The sequence below is a fragment of the Ranitomeya imitator genome, chromosome 4, assembly GCF_032444005.1.
Source record: "Ranitomeya imitator isolate aRanImi1 chromosome 4, aRanImi1.pri, whole genome shotgun sequence".
NCBI lineage: Eukaryota > Metazoa > Chordata > Amphibia > Anura > Dendrobatidae > Ranitomeya > Ranitomeya imitator.
This window is the reverse complement of record NC_091285.1, coordinates 246,370,828-246,396,891: the sequence shown is the minus strand read 5'-3', so window position 1 is coordinate 246,396,891 and position 26,064 is coordinate 246,370,828. Positions and strand designations below refer to the sequence as shown.

General features: G+C 45.6%; 1 protein-coding gene across 1 annotated transcript in view; it reads left to right on the top strand.

Moving 5' to 3' along the window:
- Positions 1-26,064, top strand: part of WASHC4 (WASH complex subunit 4) — a 178,439-nt gene that overhangs the window by 57,569 nt on the left and 94,806 nt on the right. Inside the window, exons 9-20 of the mRNA XM_069764473.1 lie at positions 6,919-7,022; positions 8,077-8,197; positions 8,779-8,902; positions 8,983-9,110; positions 9,782-9,942; positions 13,580-13,706; positions 13,848-13,973; positions 18,331-18,438; positions 21,338-21,484; positions 21,572-21,651; positions 21,766-21,871; positions 23,820-23,936. Of these exons, the coding sequence (XP_069620574.1) occupies positions 6,919-7,022; positions 8,077-8,197; positions 8,779-8,902; positions 8,983-9,110; positions 9,782-9,942; positions 13,580-13,706; positions 13,848-13,973; positions 18,331-18,438; positions 21,338-21,484; positions 21,572-21,651; positions 21,766-21,871; positions 23,820-23,936 (1,449 nt within the window). The remainder of the gene's footprint in view (positions 1-6,918; positions 7,023-8,076; positions 8,198-8,778; positions 8,903-8,982; positions 9,111-9,781; positions 9,943-13,579; positions 13,707-13,847; positions 13,974-18,330; positions 18,439-21,337; positions 21,485-21,571; positions 21,652-21,765; positions 21,872-23,819; positions 23,937-26,064) is intronic.

Sequence of the window (26,064 nt, the reverse complement as noted above, 5' to 3'; positions counted from 1 at the left end):
GACTGAGGGGCGATCTAATAACCATGTATAAGTATATAAGGGAACAATACAAATTTCTCTATCGCCTTTCATTGGGGGACACAGGAACCATGGTGTATGCTGCTGCCACTAGGAGGCTGACACTATGCAAATAAAAAAGTTAGCTCCTCCTCTGCAGTGTACACCCTACCGACAGGAAGTAGGATATTCAGTTTAGCTTAGTGTCAGTAGGAGGTGGACACGGGTCTTTCATTAGACCCTTATCTACCTCAATGTGCGTCGTTTCCTTTCAGGTTTTTCCGGAGGGATACAGGGTGAACAGTCACACCTGTAGTCCCACTATGCGGACTATGAGTACGGTGTGTACTGCCACCCCGTATCCTCATAGATCCCTCACCAGGACCAAGATCCTAGCACACAAGCGTGCTTAGAAGTCCGGTCCTGGCTCCGTCCCCCACCCACTCGCCCACCAGAGCCTGTCGGTTGGAGGAGACGAGGACGTCCATCAGCTCCGTGGACGTCTCATTCCTTCCAGGTTAGTACCGGCGGGGGATGTTTAGGTGAGTATTTTCCCTCCCCACCCTGTGGCTTCCCTGGATCCAAAAAAAAGGGGGTTCCTATTTAAGGGGTTTTCTGATGCGAATCGCATCTCTTTTCAGCCGCGCCACTTCCGTGGATGCGGCCTCCCTGTTCCGGCGCGGCTGCCTTTACGGAACACCGCGCCGCTTCTTGTCCGGGCACGCTATCTGCGTGGCTGTGCTCAGGGGGGGACATTTCCGCCTCGGGTCCTGCAGGCTTCCCAGCCCCAGCTTCAGCGCGGCCCTCAGTGGCTCCCCTGCTCCGGCCGCTGTATGCGGCCGTTCTTTTCTTTTCAGCGCGGCTGCCGCATCGCTAATCGGGCCACCTGCAGCTGTGTCCCTCTGGCCGCTTACAGCGCCGCGCATCCTCCCTCAGCGTGGCGGCTTACCCGCCGCCGCATCGCTTCGGCCCTCTGCGGCTTCCCTGCTCCGGCCGCTGTATGCGGCCGTTCATTTCTTTTCAGCGCGGCCGCCGCATCGCTAATCGGGCCCCCTGCAGCTGGGTCCCTCTGGCCGCTTACAGCGCCGCGCATCCTCCCTCAGCGTGGCGGCTTGCCAGACCGCCTCACCGCTTTGGACCGGCGGCTGCACTACTCCCGCCGCTGTAAGCGGCCGCTCACCTATCGCTTTCTGCGGCGCACTGTTCACCGCTGCGGCCCTTCCATGCCGGTCACTGATCGCTAATTTAGGCCCCGGCTTCTGCCTGGGCCTACTTCCGGTGCCTGACTCCGCCCCCTTTCTTGTCTCATCGGGCGGGCTTTTCTCCCGCCCGACATTTTCACTGCGGCCCGCCTTCTCTCCGCCCACTGGCGCCATCTTGGGACTCCTTTACATGCAGTGGGCGGCTCCTCCCCTCCACGACAGACATCCGTCGCCACATCTCAGGAGCTCATACCGCGGTCACATCCGCAGATCGGTCCAATTTGCGGCAGGAGCCCATATCACCCTCCTGCCTAAAAGACGACTTCTTACCGGAGGCCCATCCTATCAAGCCGAACAGCGTCCTCCGGATCCCGTTTTTCGTCTACCGTGAGTAGCTCTGCTCTGCAGACTGACACTCCCCTCTGCCCCCCCCCCCCCCCCTGCCCTCTATCCACTCGGGCAAAAAAAAAAAAAAAAAAGGGGGCCATTCTCGTCTTCCTACTCCTGCAGCAACCCGATTGTGCCCACCGCCCAGGATCCCCCGGCCGATCCGCCCGAGAGTGATTCCCCAATCCCAGGCTGGGCCTCCTCTCCGTCTCAATCGGTGGCCAATCTAACACGGGTGTCTCAACCCTGGTGTCCGTGCTGGATCGGTTACCCCTGCAGACCCCCGCAGTAGCCACCGGGTCGCTGGAAGCTCCGTCCGAGCCCTCCAAGGCTAGCTGCAAAAGGTCCAGACAGGAATGCCAGTCTGAGTCCTCTTCTCGCTCCATCTCGACACTCGGTCCTCCTCTGCAGTCGGCGTCCTCCCGATCCTCCTCCCCTGAGTCAGGCGAGGCTTTCTCTGATACGCCTCCGGAGGATAATTTGGGGCCGGATTCGAACCAAATCGCTAACATGAGGGATATGGTTCAAAGCCTCATTGGAGCGACCAATCAGACCTGTGGCATCAAAGATTCCTCTACGAAACCCGCAGGTCTGGCGGTTTCGTTTAGACGGTCTAAGCTACCTCCCAAGGTATTTGCTCCTCATCCTGAATTCAAGGAGCTTCTGTCCAGAGAAAGAGCGAATTCGACCAGACGTTCTCAAAGAGACAAGCGTCTTGGAGTCTCATATCTCTTTCCTCCGGATCTCATTGCCAACCGGAATGAGAGGCGTTAGAGAACGACCTCTCCCCCTGTGGATCCGTCGGCTGCTAAACTTGCCACCAACACAGTCCTTACGCTGTCCGGTGGGCGGCTCTGAAAGATTCCATCGATAGGATCATGTAATCCTTCGTGAAGTCGGCTTTCAAAGCTGCCGCATCATCCCAATGCCCAGCTTTGGCTTCCACTTGGGTTTCGTAGTCTGTATCCGAGGGGCTAAACAACTCTGTTGGGGCATTCAAGCTGGAGCTCCATCAGGTCGGCTGGCGGAACTTGCCTCCCAGATTTCTCACGCCGGGGAATAATTTGTTCCCTGGACGTCGCGTCTTCTGCCGCACAGGCGCCCAGTAATGTTGTTGCCAGCTGTCGCACTTTTTGGCTCAAGAGTCATCAAAGAAGTCACTTACGAGCCTGCCTTTTCAGGGTTCACGTCCTTTCGGTTCCAAGCTGGACCAAATTTATTAAGGACGACACTGGCGGCACCAGTCCCCTTCTCCAGACCTCGCCTACTTCCCCTTAGGCGGCTACTTCGGTCTTTTTGACCTTTTTCGTAGTTTTGCGGCATCAGATTCCTCTTCGCAACAGCAGAGGCCACTGGCACGTTAAATAGAAGAAGGTATTCTTCGACTCACTCTTTCCTGGCGTGCCTGCTACTCCTAAGGTGGATTCTCCATGTCCAGGACTGGAAGTTCCACCTAGGCATGACCCACGACTAGACCCCAGCCCGTTTCTCAGACTGGGCAACCGTCTCCTGTTCCTCAGGGACGTCTGGGTCTCCTCAGTAGAGGGCGCATGGGCCAGGGCACTTGTATCCTCTAGATACAAAATCTTCATTTCACGGTCCTGGGATCGTTTTCTTCAAATCCCAACCTCCAAGAGACCCCGCTCTAGTCCTGGGTTTCATTACAGCCATTGTTTCCCTCCTTAAATCTGGGGTAAACGTTCCCGTCCCAGAACAGGAACGGTTCATCGGTTCACAGGCTTCTCTTCGAATCTTTCTGTACTGACTGAGGACAGCAAGGTTCGTCCCAGTACGGATCTCCATTTGCTGTACAGGAAGTTTAGTCGGAGACACTTCAGGATGATATTCCCTCGTTCAGTAATCACTTTCATGGAGGCTCAGGATTTTCGGTTTCAGGCTCCCGAAAGTCTATCCATCTTTCCCGACATTCTAACCGTTGCGGGTGGCTCGTCAACAGGAAGAAGTTCCGTCTTGTTCAGCGCCTCGTATCTCTGGGCATGTTCTTCTACACTTGTCGGACCAGAGTCTTCCTTCCCGAGGACAGGATATCCCTCCTTTGTCAGGAAGTTCGCTTGCTCCAGGGTTCTCGGCTCCCCTCCTTTCCGATGGGCCTTAAAGGCCCTAAGGAGGTTTGGTTGCAACATCGGAAGCAATTTTCCCTTCGCCCGTTTCTTTCAAGACTTCTTCAGCAGGCTATTTTATCGCAGGGGACAGGTCTGTCTTCTCCCTACATCGTCCGATCCGGCTTTCTCCCAGGTCAAATGGTTCCTCGACTGGTGGCCGAGGTCACTTCTCTTATCCCAGAGTAGATCCTTCACAGCATATCCTTCCTTCCAGTTCCCTGGCAGGTGGTGACGACGGACGCCAGTCCGCTCGCGGAGGCGCGGGGCTTTGTCTCCTGTTCTTTCAGGGTTGTTGGTCGGTGCAGGAGCCACCTTTGCCGATCAATGTCCTCGAGTCCCGGATCATCTTTCTGTCTTTCCTTCACTGGGTAAGGATTCTCAGCAGCCTGCCAATTCGAATCCAGACAGACAATGACACAGCAGTGGCATATGTCTACCACCAGGGGTGGACTCGGCGTTCGCTGGCCTCGGCCGAGATTCCAGGATCCTCCTTTGGACAGAGGCAACGGTCCTGGTGAGCTCCGCAGTGCATGTCCCCAGCGTGGACATTTAGGCCGCCGACTTCCTCGGCCGCGAGGGCCTCGCGGCAGGGGAATGGTACTTCAGGAGGTTTCCTATCGGATTGCTCTTCGAGGGGGGACTCCAGAGGTGGACCTCATGGCGTCCCCATTGAACAGGAGATCCCTCGGGTCGGCCCAGGGTCCCGTGATCCTCTCACAGTGGTGTTGTCACTCTGGCCATTCCTCGGTCGCAGTTCGGGCTCCCCTATCGGTTCCCACGCCTTCCCTTGCTTTCCAAGCTGTCGAAAAAGATCAAGGCTGGATGGGTGCCGGTCATTCTGATCGTCCCGGATTGGCCCAGGAGGTCTTAGTTTGCAGACATCGCCAATCTTCTCGCGGACACCCCTGGTGTCTTCCAGGCGGACCCGATCTGCTGTCTCAGGGTCCGATCTGCCACCCGAATTATCGGTCGCTCAGTTTAACGGCGTGGCTGTGGACTCCACAGTTCTAAGAGCGTCCGGCCTTTCGGCCCAGATGAGTCACTCTATAATCCAGGCTGGGAAGCCTTTGTCTTCTTCCAGGATCTACTATCGTACCTGGAAGGCTTACTTTCATTGATGCGAGTCCAACCGCTTTTCACCTATGTCCTTTTTCCCTGCCTTCCATTTGGTTTTCCTTCAGGCAGGGCTGGATTCGGGCTTCGCTCTTAGTTCCCTAAAGGACCAGGTTCCTGCGCTCTTCTTCCCTTTCAGAAGACGTTATCTTCTCAGCCGCAGGTTAAGACCTCCCTTCAAGGAGTAGCCCACGCTGTCCCTCCGTACAGGGCCTCTGTGGATTCATGAGATTTAAAGGTTGGGTTGGTTGTGCTTAGGGGTTCCCCCCTTTGAGCCTCTCAGGGAGTTTTTCCCTGTCAGTTCTATCTCGGAAGGTGGCCTTTCTCAGGTCCATCTTTTTGATCCGCCGCGTTTTTGAGTTGGCGGCCATTTCTTGCCGACCTCCTTTCTTGATTTTAAACCAGGACAAAGTGGTCCCAGGCCTCTGCCTTCCTTCCTTCCTTTCACGAGGTGGTTTTCATCTTTCCACCTCAACGAGGACATCGTTATACCTTTCCTTTTGTCCAGCTCCGATTCTTCCTCATGGAGTGATCGTTGAACAGGCTGGGCCTCGTCAGGGCAGTGAGGATCTCCCTGGCTAGCACAGCCGCTTTCCGAAAGATGGATTCTCTTTTCGCCATCCCTGATGGCGTGCGTAGATGCCTGCCGACTTCCAAGGCGACTATTGCTCGCTCTATCAGAACGGCAATTTTGGAAGCTTTACCGGGTCAAGAACAAGAGTGCCCCCTCCTGAGATAAAGGCTCACTCTACCCGGGCAGTCGGCGCTTCCAGTGCGGTACGTCACAGGGTTATCGCTGACGGCTTTGCAAGCGGCACCTGGTCTTCCATCCACACGTTTCGCCGAACTACGGCGGACTCCAGCCTGGGCAGAAGGATCCTGCAGGCGGCAGTGGTGAGTCCTCGGACCTGATGGAAGTCTGTGTTTCCCACCCCAGGGACTGCTTTGGGACGTCCCATGGTTCCTGTGTCCCCCAATGAAAGGCGATAGAGAAAACAGGATTTTTGGTTGCTTACCGTAAAATCTGTTTCTCGGAGCCTTCATTGGGGGACACAGCACCCTCCCAAGTTGAACAGCTCTGTTTACTGTATAAGTTTGAGTTCTTTGCACACTCTTCGAGTGTTTGAAACTGTTAATCTATGGAGCGCCGTAGAATTTGTTGGCGCTATGTAAATAAAGTTTATTATTATTATTATTATTATTATTATTCTTCCTCTTTTACACGTTGCTTCTCCTACTGCTTTCTCACTAACTGAATATCCTACTTCCTGTCGGTAGGGTGTACACTGCAGAGGAGGAGCTAACTTTTTTATTTGCATAGTGTCAGCCTCCTAGTGGCAGCAGCATACACCATGGTTCCTGTGTCCCCCAATGAAGGCTCCGAGAAACAGATTTTACGGTAAGCAACCAAAAATCCTGTTATCTTGCTGAGGATCTGTTTATACCAAGGAAGGTGACGGGCACAAGGGGGCATTCTTTGCGTCTGGAGGAGAGAAGGTTTTTCCACCAACATAGAAGAGGATTCTTTACTGTTAGGGCAGTGAGAATCTGGAATTGCTTGCCTGAGGAGGTGGTGATGGCGAACTCAGTCGAGGGGTTCAAGAGAGGCCTGGATGTCTTCCTGGAGCAGAACAATATTGTATCATACAATTATTAGGTTCTGTAGAAGGACGTAGATCTGGGGATTTATTATGATGGAATATAGGCTGAACTGGATGGACAAATGTCTTTTTTCGGCCTTACTAACTATGTTACTATGTTACAGTCACTTTGTATTTATTATTATTATTTATTATTATAGCGCCATTTATTCCATGGCGCTTTACATGTGTACATTTGTACTCTGTTTAACCTAATTTTCTTCAGTCTCCTTCCTTTTTAAAGCTGGTGCAAAAATGCAGTAAACCACATTTTGGTCTGACAGAACACAGTGACTACTTCTGCTTCATTAAAGGCAATGACCCCAGGGGGAGATACTCCTGGATCCCATTTTAGGGCTTCACATAAAACCCACGTTGGAGCCACTGATGTGTGGGAAAAATGTGATCGGAGCTTGAGCTCTTCAGCAGTATAATGTCTGTGTTCCCTTTGTGTAGACTATGTATGAGCACCTCGGCGAGCTGCTTACAGTTCTGATGACCTTGGATGAAATCGTTGAAAACCATGCCACTCTGAAGGATCACTGGACTATGTATAAAAGGTAGTATGAATGTGGAAATATACATGCAACCTGGGTTCTGATCTAAGAGAGCAATAGGCATTCTGTATCCTGACACCATCGTGTTTTTGTGCTTGCTTGGCTTAATGGTTCTTGCAGTGTATTATGGCTGAATAAATACTAAGAACCTTATAGTCGGTGGACCATAAAATTCACTGTGCCTTTTGTATTTATATCGATCAGGACTTTTTCCTTAAACAGCGCCTCTCTGGTCTTTGGGCCGTATCTAGTATTGCAGCTCTTTTCAGTTGAAGCCCCAGAACCATTAAAGCGCTGTCAATTAGAAATATGGTCTGTTTTTTTTTTCTTCTTTCAATTCCTAATAGCTTTTTCAGACTTATGCCAGAAAGCTTCTGTAGTGGTCTGACTGGCTGATTCTCATTCTTATTACTTTTCTGCAATACATACGACAGTGGTCTGCCTCCTTTTTACGTTTCTCAGAGTTCAGTTTTATTTTCTGTAAATATTACAAAGTATACTTATCCCAAGATTGGTGGTATGTAATATATGATCGGAGGGCGTTCTCCAGCTGTGACCCTCATTATTATTTAGTACAGGTGTTCTTAGTGCACACATATGACCAGCTCTGTCATCACTGTCCGTGGGAATAGTGGTCATTAGTGATGAGCGAACGTGCTCCGATAAGGTCTTAAGCATTGGCGAGTAGTATGTTGGAGACTCCGCGGCTGCAGGTCTCGCGGCTGCCTAATAAACAGGCAATCCAGCATGCGTTGTGGCTCATCTAACAGCTGCAAGACATGCAGCTATCGGGGTCTCCAACATGTTATTCAAGCATGCCAAAGACACTCGGTTAGCACCCGAGCATGCTCGGATAGACCTTATCAGAGTACGTTTGCTCATCATTAGTGGACCACATACGTTCCATCCACCCAAGACTTCGGAGAATGGTAGGGTTCCCACTGGTCGGACCCTCATCAATCATATATTTATAGTCTGTTTACCTGCTGTGAAATTTTAGCTTTATTTTACTAGTGCAACCCTTTTTTCTTAGAAAATGCATCAATTTGTCCCGCAGGTTATTAAAGTCAGTACATCATAACCCAGGGAAGTTTGGGATTCAAGAAGACAAGCTGAAACCCTTTGAGAAGCTGCTCTTAAAACTAGAAGGCCAGTTACTTGATGGCATGTTGTTCCAGGTACTGTGACGCAACAAGAAAATCTGAAGGATTTTTTTTTGTATAGTTTTAATGGGGTTGAGCACTTTATTTTAACAAATGTTTTGGAGACTTGATTTTATGAAAATGGCTAATGTGTTACAGGTTCTACTCCTGCTCTTGTTAGTACAGCTTTTATCACAGACTGCAGTTCTACTTATCCACAAACTGGCTGTTGACAGAAGAACATGTGATCAGACCTGTCCATCAGCTTCCTCCAATCTCACACAGGAAAGCTGTTTTATAATTGTACCGGCCTGGTCACGAGCTCTTCCACCAGAAGTCATTTTGTAGAACAGAAGAGCGGTGCAGTCTGCGATGAAGGCTGTACTAACAAGTAAAGGAAAAGAACTTGTAATGCTTAGTCAGTGTCACAAAATCATGCCCTCAACACATTTGTTGCAATAACGCTAAAGCGAACATCCCCTCTAAGGATTCCCTTACAATGCATTTTTATCGCAGTACCATTATGTTTGTTACCCTGGATCAGTTTTAGAATGTGTTGTAAATAGTTTAAGTGTTGTAGTTGCTGTACAATTGCAATCTTTCCTTCTGCTTTTCAGGGTTGTGTTGAACAGCAGTTTGACTCTAACAATGGTGGAGTGTCCGTCTCAAAAAATGGAACTTTTGCAGAAGAGTTTGTACATAATATTCGCACAATATTTTCTAACGTAGAAGTAAAACTCGGTACGTCCATTTTGTAGTATTATTATAGTCTGACAGCTTCTTGCGTAGGCATTGACTGATGTCTCTTCTTTGGTCTTTAGGAGAATCCTCTGAAATCGATCAGCGAGAGAGATACGTGGCACTATGTGGACTGTTTGTTCTTTACTTCCACATCTTTCGGACGGTGGATAAGAAGTTTTATAAATCTCTCCTAGATGTGTGTAAGAAGGTATACACTATATTACTGCATAATGCTTAGTCGAGGTCACATTCTTTCTTTGATTCGTGGGCATGCATAAAATACTTGTGGCCACTGCATGTTAAGGACAACCTGTCACTTAATAAAAAATGGAGTTAAATCATGTTAAAAAAACCCTGAGTTTCCTTGATTCTGCTGCTGTTTTCAGTTTTGTGCTGCTTTACTCCATTGCAGAGATAATGGCAATTGTTGTTTTTGAGTGCAGTATGTGAAATCTCTTCTTGTAGTGCTACTGAGCATTTTGTCAGCGTCCTTTCTGGGGGGCGTTTTTTCATAAAGGATAAAGGGGTGAAAGCCCACTAGGTAGAATTTCTGGATACTCACTGTAATCTGCTACCAGAGATTTCACATACTGCACTACAAAAGCAACAAGTGTGACACACTCTGCAATGAAGTAACACAATACAAAATGGAAATGAGAGGCAGAATCAAAGGGGCTCAGAGATTTTTACAAGGTATTGAACTAAGTTTTGAGTCATTGACAGGATATCTTTTAAAGTACAGATGAGAGGAATTTACTACATGTTATTACTGTATGCTCAAAAATCCCAATAAATTAATTAGCACATTTATTGAAATGAATATAGATCTGTCTCCAAACTGCTGCATGCTGTTGCTGTATGGTTTTTTATGTCTTCTAGGTACCAGCAATCACATTAACAGCCAATGTAATTTGGTATGCCGACAATTTTCTAATCCAAAAGGTTCCGGCTGCTGCCAAATTAATTGACCGGAAGAGTTTACTTTCCATTAAGAGTCAGAGAGACAGCTACCTCCAAACCAAGGCCCAGTCTCTAACCAAGTAGGTCTGGCTTGTTAGTACACGCAGATGTTAGACTTTGCTGTCTTCCCTGTACAATGTTTTTCATCAGATGTCTTTGAATCTGCTGCGGAGCTCCAACGTAGATGTGACCTCAACCTTAAAGGGGTTTTGGGAGAAAATTTACTAATTGCTAGGGATGCAACCACAGGTACCTCGACCGATCCCGAAGACCAGAGCCCTGTGTGAATTGAGTGGTAGTCTAGTATCTTCTCTCCATTCATTATTTATGGGACTACTAGAGATAGGAGTTCTACTTTTGACTGGTCTTCAGCATTGTCATTAAGAATTAATGCAGCAGCAGTACGCTTGTTCGACCACCGCTTCACTCAGGCTGGTAAACAGTGCTCTTTCTAGCAATCATTTTAAAGGGATTGTCTAGTTTTAACTTTTATCCATAAGCTCAAAGGTATGTAAAATGGTAAACTAAGCTTTATTTGCCCTTGGGTTCAGCGCTTCCTCTTCATTGGTGTTCTGGTCTTTGTTGATTGTGTCAAAAGTTGACATTTTGTCTACTGCACTCGTGATTGCTGCAGTCAATCACTGGGCTTTGCTCCTCTGCCTGTGTAGACCCCATTAGCCGCTGAGCTCAGTGATAGGCTGCAGCAGCCACGAGTACTGTAGACAAGGCATGAATGCTGCAGCCGATCTATAAAGAAAGGAGCGTCCGCAGAGAATAAGCACTGGACACAGAGAGGGGGTGAGTAATAATAATATTTTATGTCTCTGAGCTTATGGAGGGCTCAAAGTTTAAAGGGAGTCTGTCACCCACAAAATGCAAATTAAATTAACTACACTGCACTTAACACCTATAAAAATCATGTTTGCAGTACATATCGCATTGTTATAATTACATTGAAAACTCGTTTTATCCCATGTGCATATTTGGTGTCTTTGGTGCACCTTTGACGTGACCAAGTGCTCAGTTCACCGTTACGCCCCCAATTTGCATTATGAGCAGTTGATTCTGATTGACCGTGCGTGCACACGGACTCTAAAGGAGTCTGTGCTTCTCTCACAATACGGGTGCAGGCCTCCCTTTCCTCATTGCCTACTGTCCGCAGCCGTTAGCTTCACTGATGCATCTGAAAGTGTAGCAAATGGCTTCAGTAAGGAGTAGAAGGTGGAGAGGATCAATCATGTGCTTCACAGAATAGGTCAATGTCCGTGGTGATACTGTGATGGAATGAGGACAAGATGAGCATGTGACTGATCAACTCCTCCTATTTGAAGTCGCTTGGTACACTTCCAGATGTATCGGTTTATAGCGAGCGATGGCTGCAGACGGGAGGCATTTATAAGAGGAGCCTGCCCCCGTAATCTGTGTACTTCTGACTCCTTCAGAGTCTGTGTACATGTGCAGGGCTGTGCTACACACGCTATTAATCAGATCAGGGGAATGGCTCTCAATGGAAATGGGGCTAAACAGGATACTGAGCCCCCCCACCAAGGACGCACCAAAGCTGCCTCATTTGCATATGTAAAAGGTGCACTGCAAGTATGATTTTTATAGTGGCCAAGTCCCCTATAACTGTTTAGTTAGTTTAATTTGTATTCTAGGGTGACAGACGGCTTCTAAAGGGATTGTCAATCAAAAGCAAGACCTCTTTCACACATCAGTTTTTATAGAATCAGTCACAATCAGTCAAAGTGTTGAAAAGACGGATCCTGTGCTGATTGTAAAAAAAACAGATGCACTGGATCCTTTTTTTTGATGGATCCGTTGAAGCAGCTGCTGCAGAAATTTAAAGGAACAGAATTCCAGAGAGCGAGAGATTTTCCCTGAATGGAAAAATGGCTTAAATTAAAGGAATAGAAATTCTTCCAGGCATGCTCAGTTTAAAAAAACGGAATCCGTCGCTGGATTCCGTTTTTTGGCGGACAGCGACGGATCCTGCGCCCATAGGTTTCCGTTATAGCCAACGACGGATCCGTCGCTGTCCGACTTGTCTCCGCCCGACAGACAAAGACTTTACGACGGATCCGTCAAACAACGGATGAAACAGATGGCCATCCGTCACAATCCGTCGCTAATACAATACAATACAAGTTTATGAGAAAAAAACGAATCCAGCAGCAACATTTGCTGGATCAGTTTTTTGTCATCAGTCACAATTCGTCTTTCTTAGAAAAAAAACGGATGTGTGAAAGGGGCCTTACTGTCACTTATCTAACCAATGATTAGCGATGATCGACCGTGCTTGGATAACGTTGAGTGCATGCATGGGTGTTATCCAAGAATCTTGGGTGTGCTCGGATAATATATGGTAGATGGCCTCAACACATGCAGAGATTTCCTGTTTGTCAATCTCGCCTGTGTTGCAGCGCATTGCAGCCGCAGGAACTGGAATATATATCTTGGCACAGCCAACATCGGTAACACCCAAGCATGCTCGGACAGCACGGTATCTGAGCACTAGTGATACCGTATTGACCAGTGAGGGTCCGACTGCTGGGACCTGCACAGATAGGCAGAATGGTCCACCTTTATCCCTGCTAGAATGGTGCTGCAATGCACAAACTCGACCACTGCTCCATTTTTTTATGGGGTTTCCATAGAGTATGAATGGAGTACAGAATGAACACTAGCAGTGCTGCTTCATTCTAGTGGGGACAAAGGTGCTGCCCTGTTCTGCTGATCTGTTCAGGTCCTTGAAGTTGGACTCCCTCTGAAAGATAAGCTATTTCCTAACCTGTGCATAAATGTGCACAACCCCTTTAAGAAAGATCGGACTGTGATCTTTTTTACAGATGTTATTCTCAATTTCTTTATTGCTTCATTGGGGAGGCTCAGGAAACCGTGGGTGTATGCTGCTGTCACTAGGAGGCTGACACTAGGCAATAAACATGTTGGCCTCCTTAGCAGGGTACACCCACCGACTGGCACAAAGCACGTCTCCTTTTGGTGAGAATAGACTTGCATCGCACAACTTTTAGCAGAATGTGCCATGTAAAGTGCAATGTGACACATGTAGACATGCCTTCCATGTTACCGCTTCCATATACACATCCTGCAGTCAACACATTTCTACCTCATGAAATAAATCTGGAAATCTGCTATAAAAAATATATTGGTTGTAAAGATAATATTTGATTACATGAAGATAGGATAACCATATTGTTCTTGCCTGATAATAAAACTGTGCTTTTGTAGGGAAACCTCGTTAAGATGTTAATCAATGCAAGGAACTTAACTTGAGCGCTATGTCTAGTAGAGGCATCCTCTGCATAAGCCGCTTCTCGTACATACTTCATAGAGCCTTTAATGAACAATGTGCACTTTCCGTTAAGTGGTCCCCCCAGAGTACATAAGATAGCAAACTTGTCAGGTACTCGTCCTCCTGGATCCAGCGCCATGCTTTTGCTGAGGTTGATGACCTGGGAAGCTGAGCTCATTGACGCGCGTTGTTGAAATGACGTTACCGCTGTAGTCGCATCACTGGGAACACAACAGGGCCAGGAAGCCGGCGCTTGTCCCGCGGAGGGCGAGTGATTGCGGAGTTTATTGTACTTTGAGGAGCACTTTTCTGAAAGTAGATATCCCCTTAAAAATTGAAACTAGTTCAGCTCTGTTGTCTGGCTTCTAAATACTAATCTGGAAATATCTGTTTCTCTTTAGAGACGTCCAGTCATACTATGTTCTTGTGAGTTCCTGGATGATGAAAATGGAATCCATATTGTCTAAAGAGCAAAAAACAGAAAAATTTGCTGATGATCTGACCAACAGATGTAATATATTTGTGCAGGTATTTTCTACTTGAATTCTGCACAACCTGTATAAGTTTTTCTGTGTATTTGCTGAAGCGTAGTTTCCATGTAATATCATCATCAAGAAGGATGGCAACCCATAACATCCGCCCATCATTCATCTGCTTGTGGTTTTTCAGGGATTTCTTTACGCCTGTGGCCTTAGTAACATCATCAAGACCACCATGAACTTGTATATGTCTATGCAGAAGCCTATGACCAAGACATCTGTGAAAGCGTTATGCAGACTGGTGGAGCTTCTCAAGGTCGGTCGTTTTTTAATGTCATTTTGCTGTTTAGTATAATGCACTTTTTTGTCTATGTTCGGAATTTGCCTCTGCATTTTTAACCATCTTTTTCTGTTAAAAGGGTTCCCTGAAAATATGCTGATCACAGAATCTTTCGCTCTTATGAATCCTCACTGATTCGCTGTAATTTGTAAGGATTCTGCCACCAAATTTCCAGTTATCAAGCAATGCAAACAAAAATGAAATTAAGGCATAACCTTTGTTTTTAATGTTTTCATTCCACTTAAAACAATAATACACCTGGCTGAAAATAAGAAGCTTCGTAATATTTCTTATCAGAGAAATCTGCTTCTTTCTCCTCTTGGATTGATTATTTTATTCACAAATTTCTCAATTCTCGAGTGAAATCGGTCTTCATTGAATACTGACTTTCCAATTAATGAGATGGGAGATGACAGTTGGTGCTCATAAAATTCTATGGAGCGCTGTACCTATGGTTTCAGAAGAAGTTACTGTCATCTAATGGAATGATGGGAAAATCTGTCATCCCTAAATACAGATTTTACATATTTTACCCATGAATTAAGAATGAAAGATCAGTCCAGGATGAGAAAGAAGCAGACTTCTCTGATAAGATGTATTACAGAGTTCCTTATATTCATGTGTACTAGTGATTTATTAAATAAATATTAAGATGGTGAGTTGGCTGACAAATTCACAGTTAATTCAATCTGCAGTAGGAGTGAGCGAACCCGAACGGTAAAGTTCAGGGTTTGCATCGGCAAGTAAGTATTCGCATGGCTGTGATTGGCCGGCACAGCACGTGACCCGGCCTGTATAAAGACTGGATTACGAGTGCCTCCACCATTATGCTCCTATTAGTGTAGGGATTGGACGCAGCTGGAGTGAGGTTCAGATTCTGACTGAACACTGCAAAAAAGCCGCTGTGTGTACCCTGCAACCCATATCTGGGGGAGTACTGTGCCAAAAAGCCGCTGTGTGTACTCTGCCCCCACAGTACCTTTTAAGCTGCTGTGTTTTCTACAAGTCTTGGAAATAAAAAATTGGCATCAGCCGTCTTGTTGCCATTTCTAGGGCAAAGAAATAACTTTTCTCAACCGCGGTGTGTTTTTTAGTAGTGTTGCAAATAAATACTTGGTATCAGCCATTTCCTAACTATTTGTAGGCCAAACAATTAATTTTTCTGTACCGTTGTCTTTTCTAGTAGTGTGGCAAATAAATCTCTGTAGAGTCTTTGTCATTTGTAGGCCAAACAAATTATTTTAATGTACTGCTTTGTCTATACGAGCAGTGTTTATAAGAAAAGTCTCTACTCTGCAGCCATGTTTTTGTGAGTAGTGTATCTAGAAATGTTTGGAGCATGCAGCAGTCTTTCCCATTTGTGGGCAGAAAAAATTGAGTAGTGTTAAAATAAAAAAAAAAAAATTATACTCTGCAGCTCTCTTTCTGTGAGGGTGTGTATATATCTAATATATAATTGCCTAGAATACTACTTCCTGCAATTTGTGCCAACTTCCTGTCCGGAGCTAATGTCCGGAGATAATGTCCGGAGATAAGTGACGTCAACAGTGTCCAGTGTCTGATTGGTTGCCGCCTGCTGCGAGCGACCAATCAGAAACGTGCCGTACTGTGACACACTCCGCCCGCCATTTTGGTGTGGTTTTTGAATTTTTACCTCACAGCAAGTTTCTACTGCGTGGAGGCGGGCCCAGTGACGTTGCTCTTCAAGCTCCTGCCGAATTTCGTCAAAAAAATGATAATACCATTTACCAAAACTATATATATTTAGTTGTGAAGTGGTTCAGTGACATTTTCACACCAATTTTGAACTTTTGTTTGGTGTTTTCTCCATATACTGCCTATTATTCACTGACTGTTATACTGAGAGACTGCCGTTTATTAACCTCTTCTTTGCCACATTGGGTATATTGCTCTATTATTTGCCACATAAGGACATTGTCCATTATTGCCCAGCAATTTCTCTGCAATATAAACTGCCTATTTATTAATATCTGCATTCCTGCAAAGAACTATTGCCTATTATTAACTGGCTATTTTCCTACTACCTGACACTGCCTCTTATTAACCTGTTGTTTGCCACCACCACGCTTAAAGCTGTTTAGCTTAGCCAACATGAGCTCTAATAGTAAGGATACTAATGACACAGAGCCCAAAGCTGCTGATGGCGCACGTAAGATTAGGTCTGATAGAAAGTATACTAATAATGCAGAGCAAAAAGACGCCGCTGCCGCACGTAAGCGCAAACAGCGTGCTAACAAGAGTACAGAGGATAGATGCAAGCGCATGGACACTGTTAAGTATACTAATGACACAGAGTCCAAAGCTTATGATGGCGCACGTAAGATCAGGTCTGATATAAAGTATGGTAATGATGCAGAGCGAAAAGCCGCCGATGCCGCACGTAAGCGCAAACAGCGTGCTAAGTCTGATGTCTTTCATCCCTCCCCTCATAAGCATGTTCATGGATCCTGTGTAACTGTACCTTAAATAACAAGAATTGTCAAGAGCTGGTGAGTGCAGCCATTTTTTGTTCTTTCTTACTATTATTTATTAATTGTATTATTCTTACATTTGAATAAATAAAGTATATATGGATTCTAGACTCCCGATTCTTTAGAATCGGGCTGCCATCTAGTCTAATATATAATTGCCTAGAATACTACTTCCTGCAATTTGTGCCAACTTCCGTGGCTTTGTCCGGAGCTAATGTCCGGAGCTAATGTCCGGAGATTAATTGCCTAGAATACTACTTCCTGCAATTTGTGCCAACTTCCGTGGCTTTGTCCGGAGCTAATGTGCGGAGCTAATGTGCGGAGCTAATGTCCGGAGCTAATGTCCGGAGCTAATGTCCGGAGATAAGTGACGTCAACAGTGTCCAGTGTCTGATTGGTTGCCGCCTGCTGCGAGCGACCAATCAGAAACGTGCCGTACTGTGACACACTCCGCCCGCCATTTTGGTGTGATTTTTGAATTTTTACCTCACAGCAAGTTTCTACTGCGTGGAGGCGGGCCCAGTGACGTTGCTCTTCAAGCTCCTGTCGAATTTCGTCAAAAAAATGATAATACCATTTACCAAAACTATATATATTTAGTTGTGAAGTGGTTCAGTGACATTTTCACACCAATTTTGAACTTTTGTTTGGTGTTTTCTCCATATACTGCCTATTATTTTTGTTCTTTCTTACTATTATTTATTAATTGTATTATTCTTACATTTGAATAAATAAAGTATATATGGATTCTAGACTCCCGATTCTTTAGAATCGGGCTGCCATCTAGTATATATATATTTTTTTAAATTCTAGTATGCAGACGTGTCTTTCCCAGTTGTGGCCAAAAAGGCTCTTTGTGGACTGTGCCAAAAAGCCTCTGTTTCTACTTTACCACAAAGTCTGTAAGTGTATTGTGCCAAAAAGCCTCTGTTGTACTGTACCAAAATGGGGACCGTATCAGATGGTGCTGGATTTTGGTGCGTGCTGAGTAAGGTTTTCCACATTTCTGCCATGCTAACCATCCCTTATGAGGTGCGGTCAGTGCCACAGCTGCATTCGCGACTTCCTCATCCTCTGCCTTGTGCTTCCACTGAGCCAACGCTTTGAGGTGAGGATACCGTTAGTAGTGCGTCTACCAGCGTGTGCTTATATTCCCACATTATCCTATCTCGCTCTAGTGACGGAAGTAAGGATGGCACGGTGTGCTTCTAGCGGGAATCCAGCTGGGTGGCCACCCAGTAATCAGCAATTGTAACAATCCGAGCAACTTGGCGGTCTTTGCGCAGGCATCGCAACATGTATCCGTTTACGAGTGCAAGGCTGCCCAGGGGCAAGGACAAGCTGTCCTTGGTGAGACCTCCGCCTTCTGGTTTAAGATTATAATTTTTTTTTTTTTTAATTCTATGTTGTTTTAAGTAATTTTCCTATCCACATTTGTTTGCAGGGCAATTGTCCTGTTCTTACTGAACTTTCAACTGTAGCTGCGTCGAACCTGTACATCCACGTGTCCCCTCATCACTATTCAGCAGCCATCAATAGACAGTGCAACACAGAGGCTATGGAAGGCAAACTGTGCAAAATTTTTAAAGAAACCCAATTCCAGAAATTATTTTTTTTTAGCTCTGATTACATGCATTTCAGGGAAGCAAAAATGTCCCCAAAAGTGAACAACCTCTTCACGTTATTTACGTATAGTTTCTTTGGTCAGATCCTTCTTAGTTTATAGTGTGACTTCCACATTAATCTTGTCATCTTATCTGCATTGTATGATTAGTTTTGTAATGGTTTTTTTCATATGAATCCTAGTTGCACTACAAATAACACAAATGTCTTTTGTCCAGGCTATAGAGCACACTTTCCATAGAAGAAGTATGGTTGTTGCTGATTCTGTATCCCACATTGCTCAACACCTTCAGTATCAAGCACTTACTGCCATCGCTATCGCAAAGGTAAAAAGTTTTAATATTCTTCGGTTCTTTTTTATTAAAGAGTCACTTCTGCATCAGGAGGTGAATGGTGACAGCGACATGTCAACAGATTCCCATGACCAAGAGCCTCTTACCTGTTGAGATCCACAGCTCTTTTCGATTAGCTTGCCTGACGCGATGAACCATGTACGTCAGCCTGGAACAAAGACATCGTGCCAGGCCGGTTGATCAAACGATGAACTTTGGTGGCCGCCACATAGGCCATTCACAGTGCTCCCTCCCAGCGGCCATGGAATATTGATCTGCCTTCTGGAGGAGGGTTCTGCGAATTGATTCATCTCTATTTCTAACACTTAGACTCTTACATTTAGAGTGATAACATTATACCCAAGCTCCATCCCCTTCCCGACACAGCCAATTTTCTTTTTTGTGTCTCCTTTTTCCAAGGGCCATAACTTTTTAAATTTTTCATCCACATAGCCATATGAGGGCTTGTTATTTGCAGGACGAGATGCAATTTTCGATGGAACAATTTATCTTGCCCTACAATGTATTATTTATTATGCGGCAAAAAATGACCTGGTGTCATGATTCATCATATCAGTAGAATTATGCTAATACAAAACTCATCCAGTTTGTTTTAATTGTCTTGCTATTCTCCAAGAACTGTAAACTTTTTATGTTTACATTGATGGGATTGCGTGTGGGCTTGGTTTTTGTATAGCAAGCTGACAGGTTTTTTTTATACCAGTATGGGGTGATTGTGATGTTTTGAGAGCATTTTATTTTGCAGTGTTGCAGACAAAATAGTTGAAATTTTATCATATATAATTGTTTCACTTTACGTTGTTTACCAGGTTAATTCACTTTTATTTCTTTATAGACCAGACTTTTACATATGCTGTGATACTAAATATGTTTATTTTTTATTGCCTCTTTTATTGAGGGAAAATAGTTTTTATTTTGTTTGATGGGGAACTTATATATATAATAAATAATAATAATTTTTATTTATATAGCGCCAACATATTCCGCAGCGCTTTACAAATTATAGAGGGGAATTGTACAGACAATAGACATTACAGCATAACAGAAATATAGTTCAATACAGATACCAGGAGGAGTGAGGGTCCTGCTTGCAAGCTTACAAACTATGAGGAAAAGGGGAGACACGAGAGGTGGATGGTAACAATTGCTATAGTTATTCGGACCAGCCATAGTGTAAGGCTCAGGTGTTCATGTAAAGCTGCATGAACCAGTTATCTGCCTAAGTATGTAGCAGTACAGACACAGAGGGCTAATACTGCATAAAGTGTATGAGAACATGATGCGAGGAACCTTTTTTTTTTTTTTTTTTATAAATAGGCCACACAGGGATCGTTAGGTTAATGCATTGAGGCGGTAGGCCAGTCTGAACAAATGAGTTTTTAGGGCACGCTTAAAACTGTGGGGATTGGGGATTAATCGTATTAACCTAGGTAGTGAATTCCAAAGAATCGGCGCAGCACGTGTAAAGTCTTGGAGACGGGAGTGGGAGGTTCTGATTATTGAGGATGCTAACCTGAGGTCATTAGCGGAGTGGAGGGCACGGGTAGGGTGGTAGACTGATACCAGGGAGGAGATGTAGGGTGGTGCTGAGCCATGGAGTGCTTTGTGGATAAGGGTAGTAGTTTTGTACTGGATTCTGGAGTGGATGGGTAGCCAGTGTAATGACTGGCACAGGGTAGAGGCATCGGTGTAACGGTTGGTGAGGAATATGATCCTGGCTGCAGCATTCAGGACAGATTGGAGCGGGGAGAGTTTTGCAAGAGGGAGGCCGATTAGTAGAGAGTTACAATAGTCCAGACGAGAATGAATAAGTGAAACAGTAAGAGTTTTTGCAGAGTCGAAAGTAAGAAAAGGGCGAATTCTAGAAATGTTTTTGAGATGCAGGTAAGAAGAGCGAGCCAATGATCGGATGTAGGGGGTGAATGAAAGGTCAGAATCAAGGATGACCCCAAGGCAGCGGGCATGTTGCTTTGGAGTAATGGTGGAACCGCACACGGAGATGGCAATGTCAGGCAAAGGTAGGTTAGTAGAGGGAGAGAACACGAGGAGTTCAGTTTTTGACAGGTTTAGTTTCAGATAGAGGGAGGACATGATGTTAGAGACAGCGGTAAGACAATCACTGGTGTTTTCTAAAAAGGTCGGTGTGATATCAGGAGAAGAAGTGTATAATTGGGTGTCGTCAGCATAGAGATGGTACTGGAAACCAAATCTACTGATTGTTTGTCCAATAGGGGCAGTAAATCTTAAATCTTTTGTCATCACTTGTACTTTGTATTGCTGTATATAGTAAAATTCTTGGTCTCCTATGAAGGCCCAGCTGTAGGCTTGATTTCAACGGAGCACCATAATGGTAGACACAGGGGATCTTCAGCAGACCTCTGGCTATTTAGCGAACCCCGTTCTGTCACGGAGACAGTTGATGGGCATGTGGATCGGCATGCCAGTCAGAGATGAACAGTCGCATTTAAGAGGCTAACAGCAGAGAGTGGAGCTTGATTCCACTTGCTGCTGTTCTAAGCATACGTAGGCTGTGTATTAGAGCCATTATCTGCCCAGAATATGGCTTTTGATTTGAGCCGTACATGTATGGTAGATGTCAGGAAGGAGTTAATATTAATTTATCTTTGCTATTATACAATAGTATACCCGCCATATACAATAGTGTTGGGTATAGAATATATACACTGACATCACCCAATTTCCCGAATGGGATCCGGTACCAATGGTTCTGCAGATCTTTTCTGTACCGTTTGCCCAATGTTGAGTGTTTCTGTTCCTAAGGGGAAGGATTTCTTTATATTAACCTTTTTAATATTTAAATCTATGGATTTGCTTCCTATTCTGCGTTTATATTTCTGTTTTATTAATGCAGAAACGAGTCATTTCTGACAAGAAATACAGTGAACAACGTCTGGATGTGCTTTCTGCTCTGGTCTTGGCTGAGAACACCTTGAATGGTCCAAGTACGAGGCAGAGGAGGCTTGTAGTTGCCCTAGCGTTGAGTGTGGGGACGCAAATGGTAAGAATCCTGTACTTTCCTAGTAGATTCACTCCTAGAGTAAGGTCTTCTCAACTAATATAGCAATTTTCTTGTCTTGTGTCCTAGAAAACCTTCAAGGAAGAGGAGCTTTTACCACTGCAGCTTGTAATGAAGAAGCTGGACCTCATCAGTGAGCTGAGAGAAAAGTATATCCCATTACTATGAATATTCTGTATCTGTATGCTTTGCCATTCCCAGTACTGCGGTAACAGATTGGAAATGCAGCCATCTGATGCATATTCTATTCTTCCTTCTTTTAGAATCCGGGCACAATGTGACTGCTGCTTCCTGTATTGGCATAGAGCAGTGTTTCCTATTTATCTAGACGATGTGTATGAACACGCGGTGGATGCCTCCAGGTTACATGTGAGTAACTACTTAATTGCTGTAGACTCTGACATTTGACAGAACAATATCATATAGGAGAATCTTCATTACATTATGGTTACCGTGAGCTTTATGGCAAAATTGGCCCACTTTGTAATAAATGCACATTTTCTTAGCTTGTGCTAACATGAAGTTTGACTTTTTTAATTTAAAGGGATTGTTTAGCCATAAGGTGTTCATTACCGGGGGGTTGGATACTGTGGGAAATAATAATAATAAAAAAAATCATATTTGCATGCGGTCATCCTCCTGGTTTCAGAACCTTAAGCTCTGTGGTCTGCATCGGAAGCCTTGGCTGCACCATTCAACCAGCCAGAGGACTTCTGCAGGGGTCAGGTCACTTAGAGCATGCATTAGAATAATATCGGAGGACATTTAGTCCTTACCACGGTATCCTCGAAATTGCACAGATTCTGGTGAAATCTGCCATAGTGGCTGTAATTCGTGTAATTGCAATGTTCATTTGCCTCTTTCAGTTTTCTTCCTGTTTTTAAAGAGGACTTTTCACCAAATTATTTATGTTTTATCTGGACACAAGATGTAATAGTGGCTGTATAGTATAATGTACTTTCCGTGGTTCTCCATATAGTATAATGCACTCTCTGTAGTCCTCCATATAGTATTCTGGCCACAACAATATTGTCACTGATTTAGAAAAAAAATACTATACTCTTCTCTACTTCTAGTTCTCCTGCTACTTGAGTCTCTGCAGCAAGTGTTCTGATGCGCCGTACATCTCAGAGCAGCGGGCTCCATGTAATGACATCATCATGCCCGCTGCGCTGTAATGTCAAACACCGAGGAAGAATGATGGGGGAAAGAGTATCAGCTAATGCTCGCTTTCATCATTGCTTTCAATTGTATCTGCATCCAGGATGAACTTGTAATGATGGGATGAGGCCTTTGCGGCTGCTGGCGACAGTGCAGGAAGATTGTCTCTCACTGCTCTGCTGCTATGCGCACGCTGATACGGTGAAAGGTAGCGCAGCTCCGGGTTGCGGAGCTCGGGGTAGTCGCTCTCTCTGCCCCCCTTTCCTTGGTAGCTATGCTCCTGTCTACTGGGCATCCCTCACAATTGACAACTGACATGCTTAGTAGATCAGGGACTAGCCCCACCCCTGCAACATACGTCACTGATGACACTTCATTTCAGGGAGGAGTCAGAGGCCGTAGCAGTGACCACTATGCATCACTAACACATTTTTTTCATTAAAAATAGCACTGTAATCATATGCAAAAAGCCCTTTATATAGTTATATCGTACCTGCTCATTTAGTCATGGGGTGTGCTCAATTGGGTTCAGTCACCGGTGTTACCACCCACGCAGTTTGAATGATGATCATAGGGTTGCGCTGACGTCGCTCAAATCAGATTTGAAAATTCCGCTGGTCGATCAGTAAGCCGCGCATGCGCTGTGTCGAGCAACTCTCCACACGTGCGCGCTATAGCTGTGTGCAGTACCCAGCTTCACTGTGCAGCTGGAACGGCTCATCACGGTATAAGCGAGGGGAGCAGCACGTCACTGCGCATGTGCGGCTCCCCTATCGACGTTATGCAAGCACAGCCCCAAAATCTTTAAAGCGGATTTGAGTGACGTTGGTGCAACACCAGGAACCTTATTCAAATTGCGTGGGTGGTGACAACCGTGACTGAATAAAATGAACCACACCCCTTTGACGAAATGAGCTGATATGATATATAATACTATATAAAAAGCTTTTTACACATGATTTCAGTGCTGTTTTTAATAAAAAAACGTTCTGGAGATGCACATTGCATCACGAACAATGCACTGGGGACAGTTTACATGCTACAAAGGACAAGACAGGTTCCCTTCAAATAGATAGGGCTTTAGAATGAAAATTAATTTGTGTTGTGGACCACCCCTTTGTAAAACAAATAATGTTTTCACACTTTTTTCTTTCAGTATATGTTCAGTGCATTGTGGAGCTGTGTTCCTGCAATGATGCATGCTAGACACTTGGAGTCTTATGATCTATTACTGAAGTGCTATGAGAAGGAAATAATGGAAGTTTTGACAGAGGTATTTACAGCCTATGTGTATTTGTTTCCTTGTTTTTGTTTGCTGTAATATTATGGGATTATCAGTTTTCATATGGGCATCTGTTCTAGAATGTAATGTGTTCCTGCAATTCTTAAAATATTTCTCCATTGGTTTTGGAAACCCATTGTGAATGTTTCTAGATTATGTTTAAAAACATTGGGGTTATTCATTATTCAGTTTGATGAAAATACAAGTTATATTACAAGACAATTTTTTATGTAAAATGCTGAAAAACCCCCTTTCTCCTGAGTACGTACATGTCCTTCTCAGCGCCCACTTCTTCTGCTAATACCAGAGCTAGATGTGATGCCAGCAGTTTAAAGAGAACATGTAACCAGATCAAAAGTGCTAGCTTTGCTCTTATTTTATTAATGTTGCTTATCTGATTATTCAGATTTTCCCTTTCGCCACATTGGGGGACACAGGACCGTGGGTGTATGTCGTTGCCACTAGGAGGTTGACACTAAGTAAATACAAAAAAGGGTTAGCTCCTCATCTGCAGTATACACCACCCACTGGCTCTGGATAGAACCAGTTAATGCTTAATGTCCATAGGAGGCACACTGGGGTCTGCTATTCAGACCATACCTTTTTTATTTTTATATTTTTTAATTCTCTTTGTGCAAGAGGAAGAGTGGAGCAACGGACCCTTTCAAGGGGCCGATCTCCCCCAAACAACAATAGGTGAGCATGGCGAGTGTCGCCTCCCCGTATCCTCTACTGCGATGTGGGATGCCAGGCCTGAGCTATTTTAGGGGCGACTGTTCCCTTCAAAGTGCCGATCTCCCCACACCAGCAACAGACGGGAACACGGAGTGTCGCCTCCATGTACCCCCTTCTGAGCCAGACCACACCCAGACAACCTGCCATTTGAAATCCTAGGGGAGCGAACCCTTAGGATAAACAGAGGCTCTCCTCACCCATGGTGTCCGTGCTGCTCCCATTGCACCACCACTGATGGAACAGCGGTGCTGCAGGGAGCTGGGACAGTCCCTCTCCTCCTCCCTCTCAAAAGGGATGGTGGATTGAGGGTTCCTGCACTGTCCTTATTGCAATCCTGACCTGTGTGCAGTGTAGCAGCTCTGCCCATCGCTTCCTCCAGGAAGAGATCCGGAACCCTCCTATCATCTGGCGGTGAGTTTTCCATCCGGGGGGAGCTCCTGAGTGCGTCGCGGGCCTGACTGTCATTTCCGGCCGGGCACCGCTAATTTAGTCCCCGGCATTGGCCCTTGCTAGGCCACAAGCCGGTAATCCTGCCCCCTTCCGCGCGTCACTTCCGCGGTCCCACCCACCTGCCTGGCGCATCTCGCATGCTGTGAGAAGCGCCTCTCCTGTTCTCCGTGGCCATATTTTGCCACCCAGCAGGCTCAGCACGGCAAGCTCCCTCTACCCTTGAGGTCCGGCGCTGCACGCTTGGGGACAGAACTCTGAGACACAGGTCCTGGGTAAGTGCTCTGCAACACTTCCCTCAGGCTTCCTTCCCATTTTTTCCTCAAGTGCTCTGCTGTTTTTTTTTTGGTTTTTTTTTCAGCCGCAAGATTTGCTTCCTGCAGTATTTTGGAGGTTAACAGGGATACAGCATGTCTCTACCTAAAACATCTAAAAAGACCACTAAAACACATGCAGTGTTTTTCGCTTCATGCACCTTCTGTCAGGCTGCGCTACCAAGGGGGCATACTGCTCCGCTCTGTCAGGGGAACCATTGGCCTGCAGGGGCCGTCCTCGCTTAAGGCACAGACAGGCATCGAGGAAGTGGGTACATTGCTCGTCTCCCAAGCCCTCTCGTTCTTCGGCATCCGTTAGCTCTGTTTCTCGCTCTCCCTCTCCAGGAGTGGACAGCGAATGTGACTCTGAATCTGAGTTGTATGGGCCCCTTGATCTAGTCCCCAGGTTATCAGGCTACTGTGGATAGTCTCATTGAGGACGATAACGAGTCACTGCAGGTCGACAAAGAGCCTACTTCGTCACACATGGATAGTTCTGTGTCTGTCAAAAAGACTAAACACCCTAATAGGGTGTTTGCCAATCACCCTGAGTTCCAAGACATAGTCCAGCTACATAGGGAGCACCCAGACAAACATTTTGCAGGTCCGAGATCGTTGGAGAC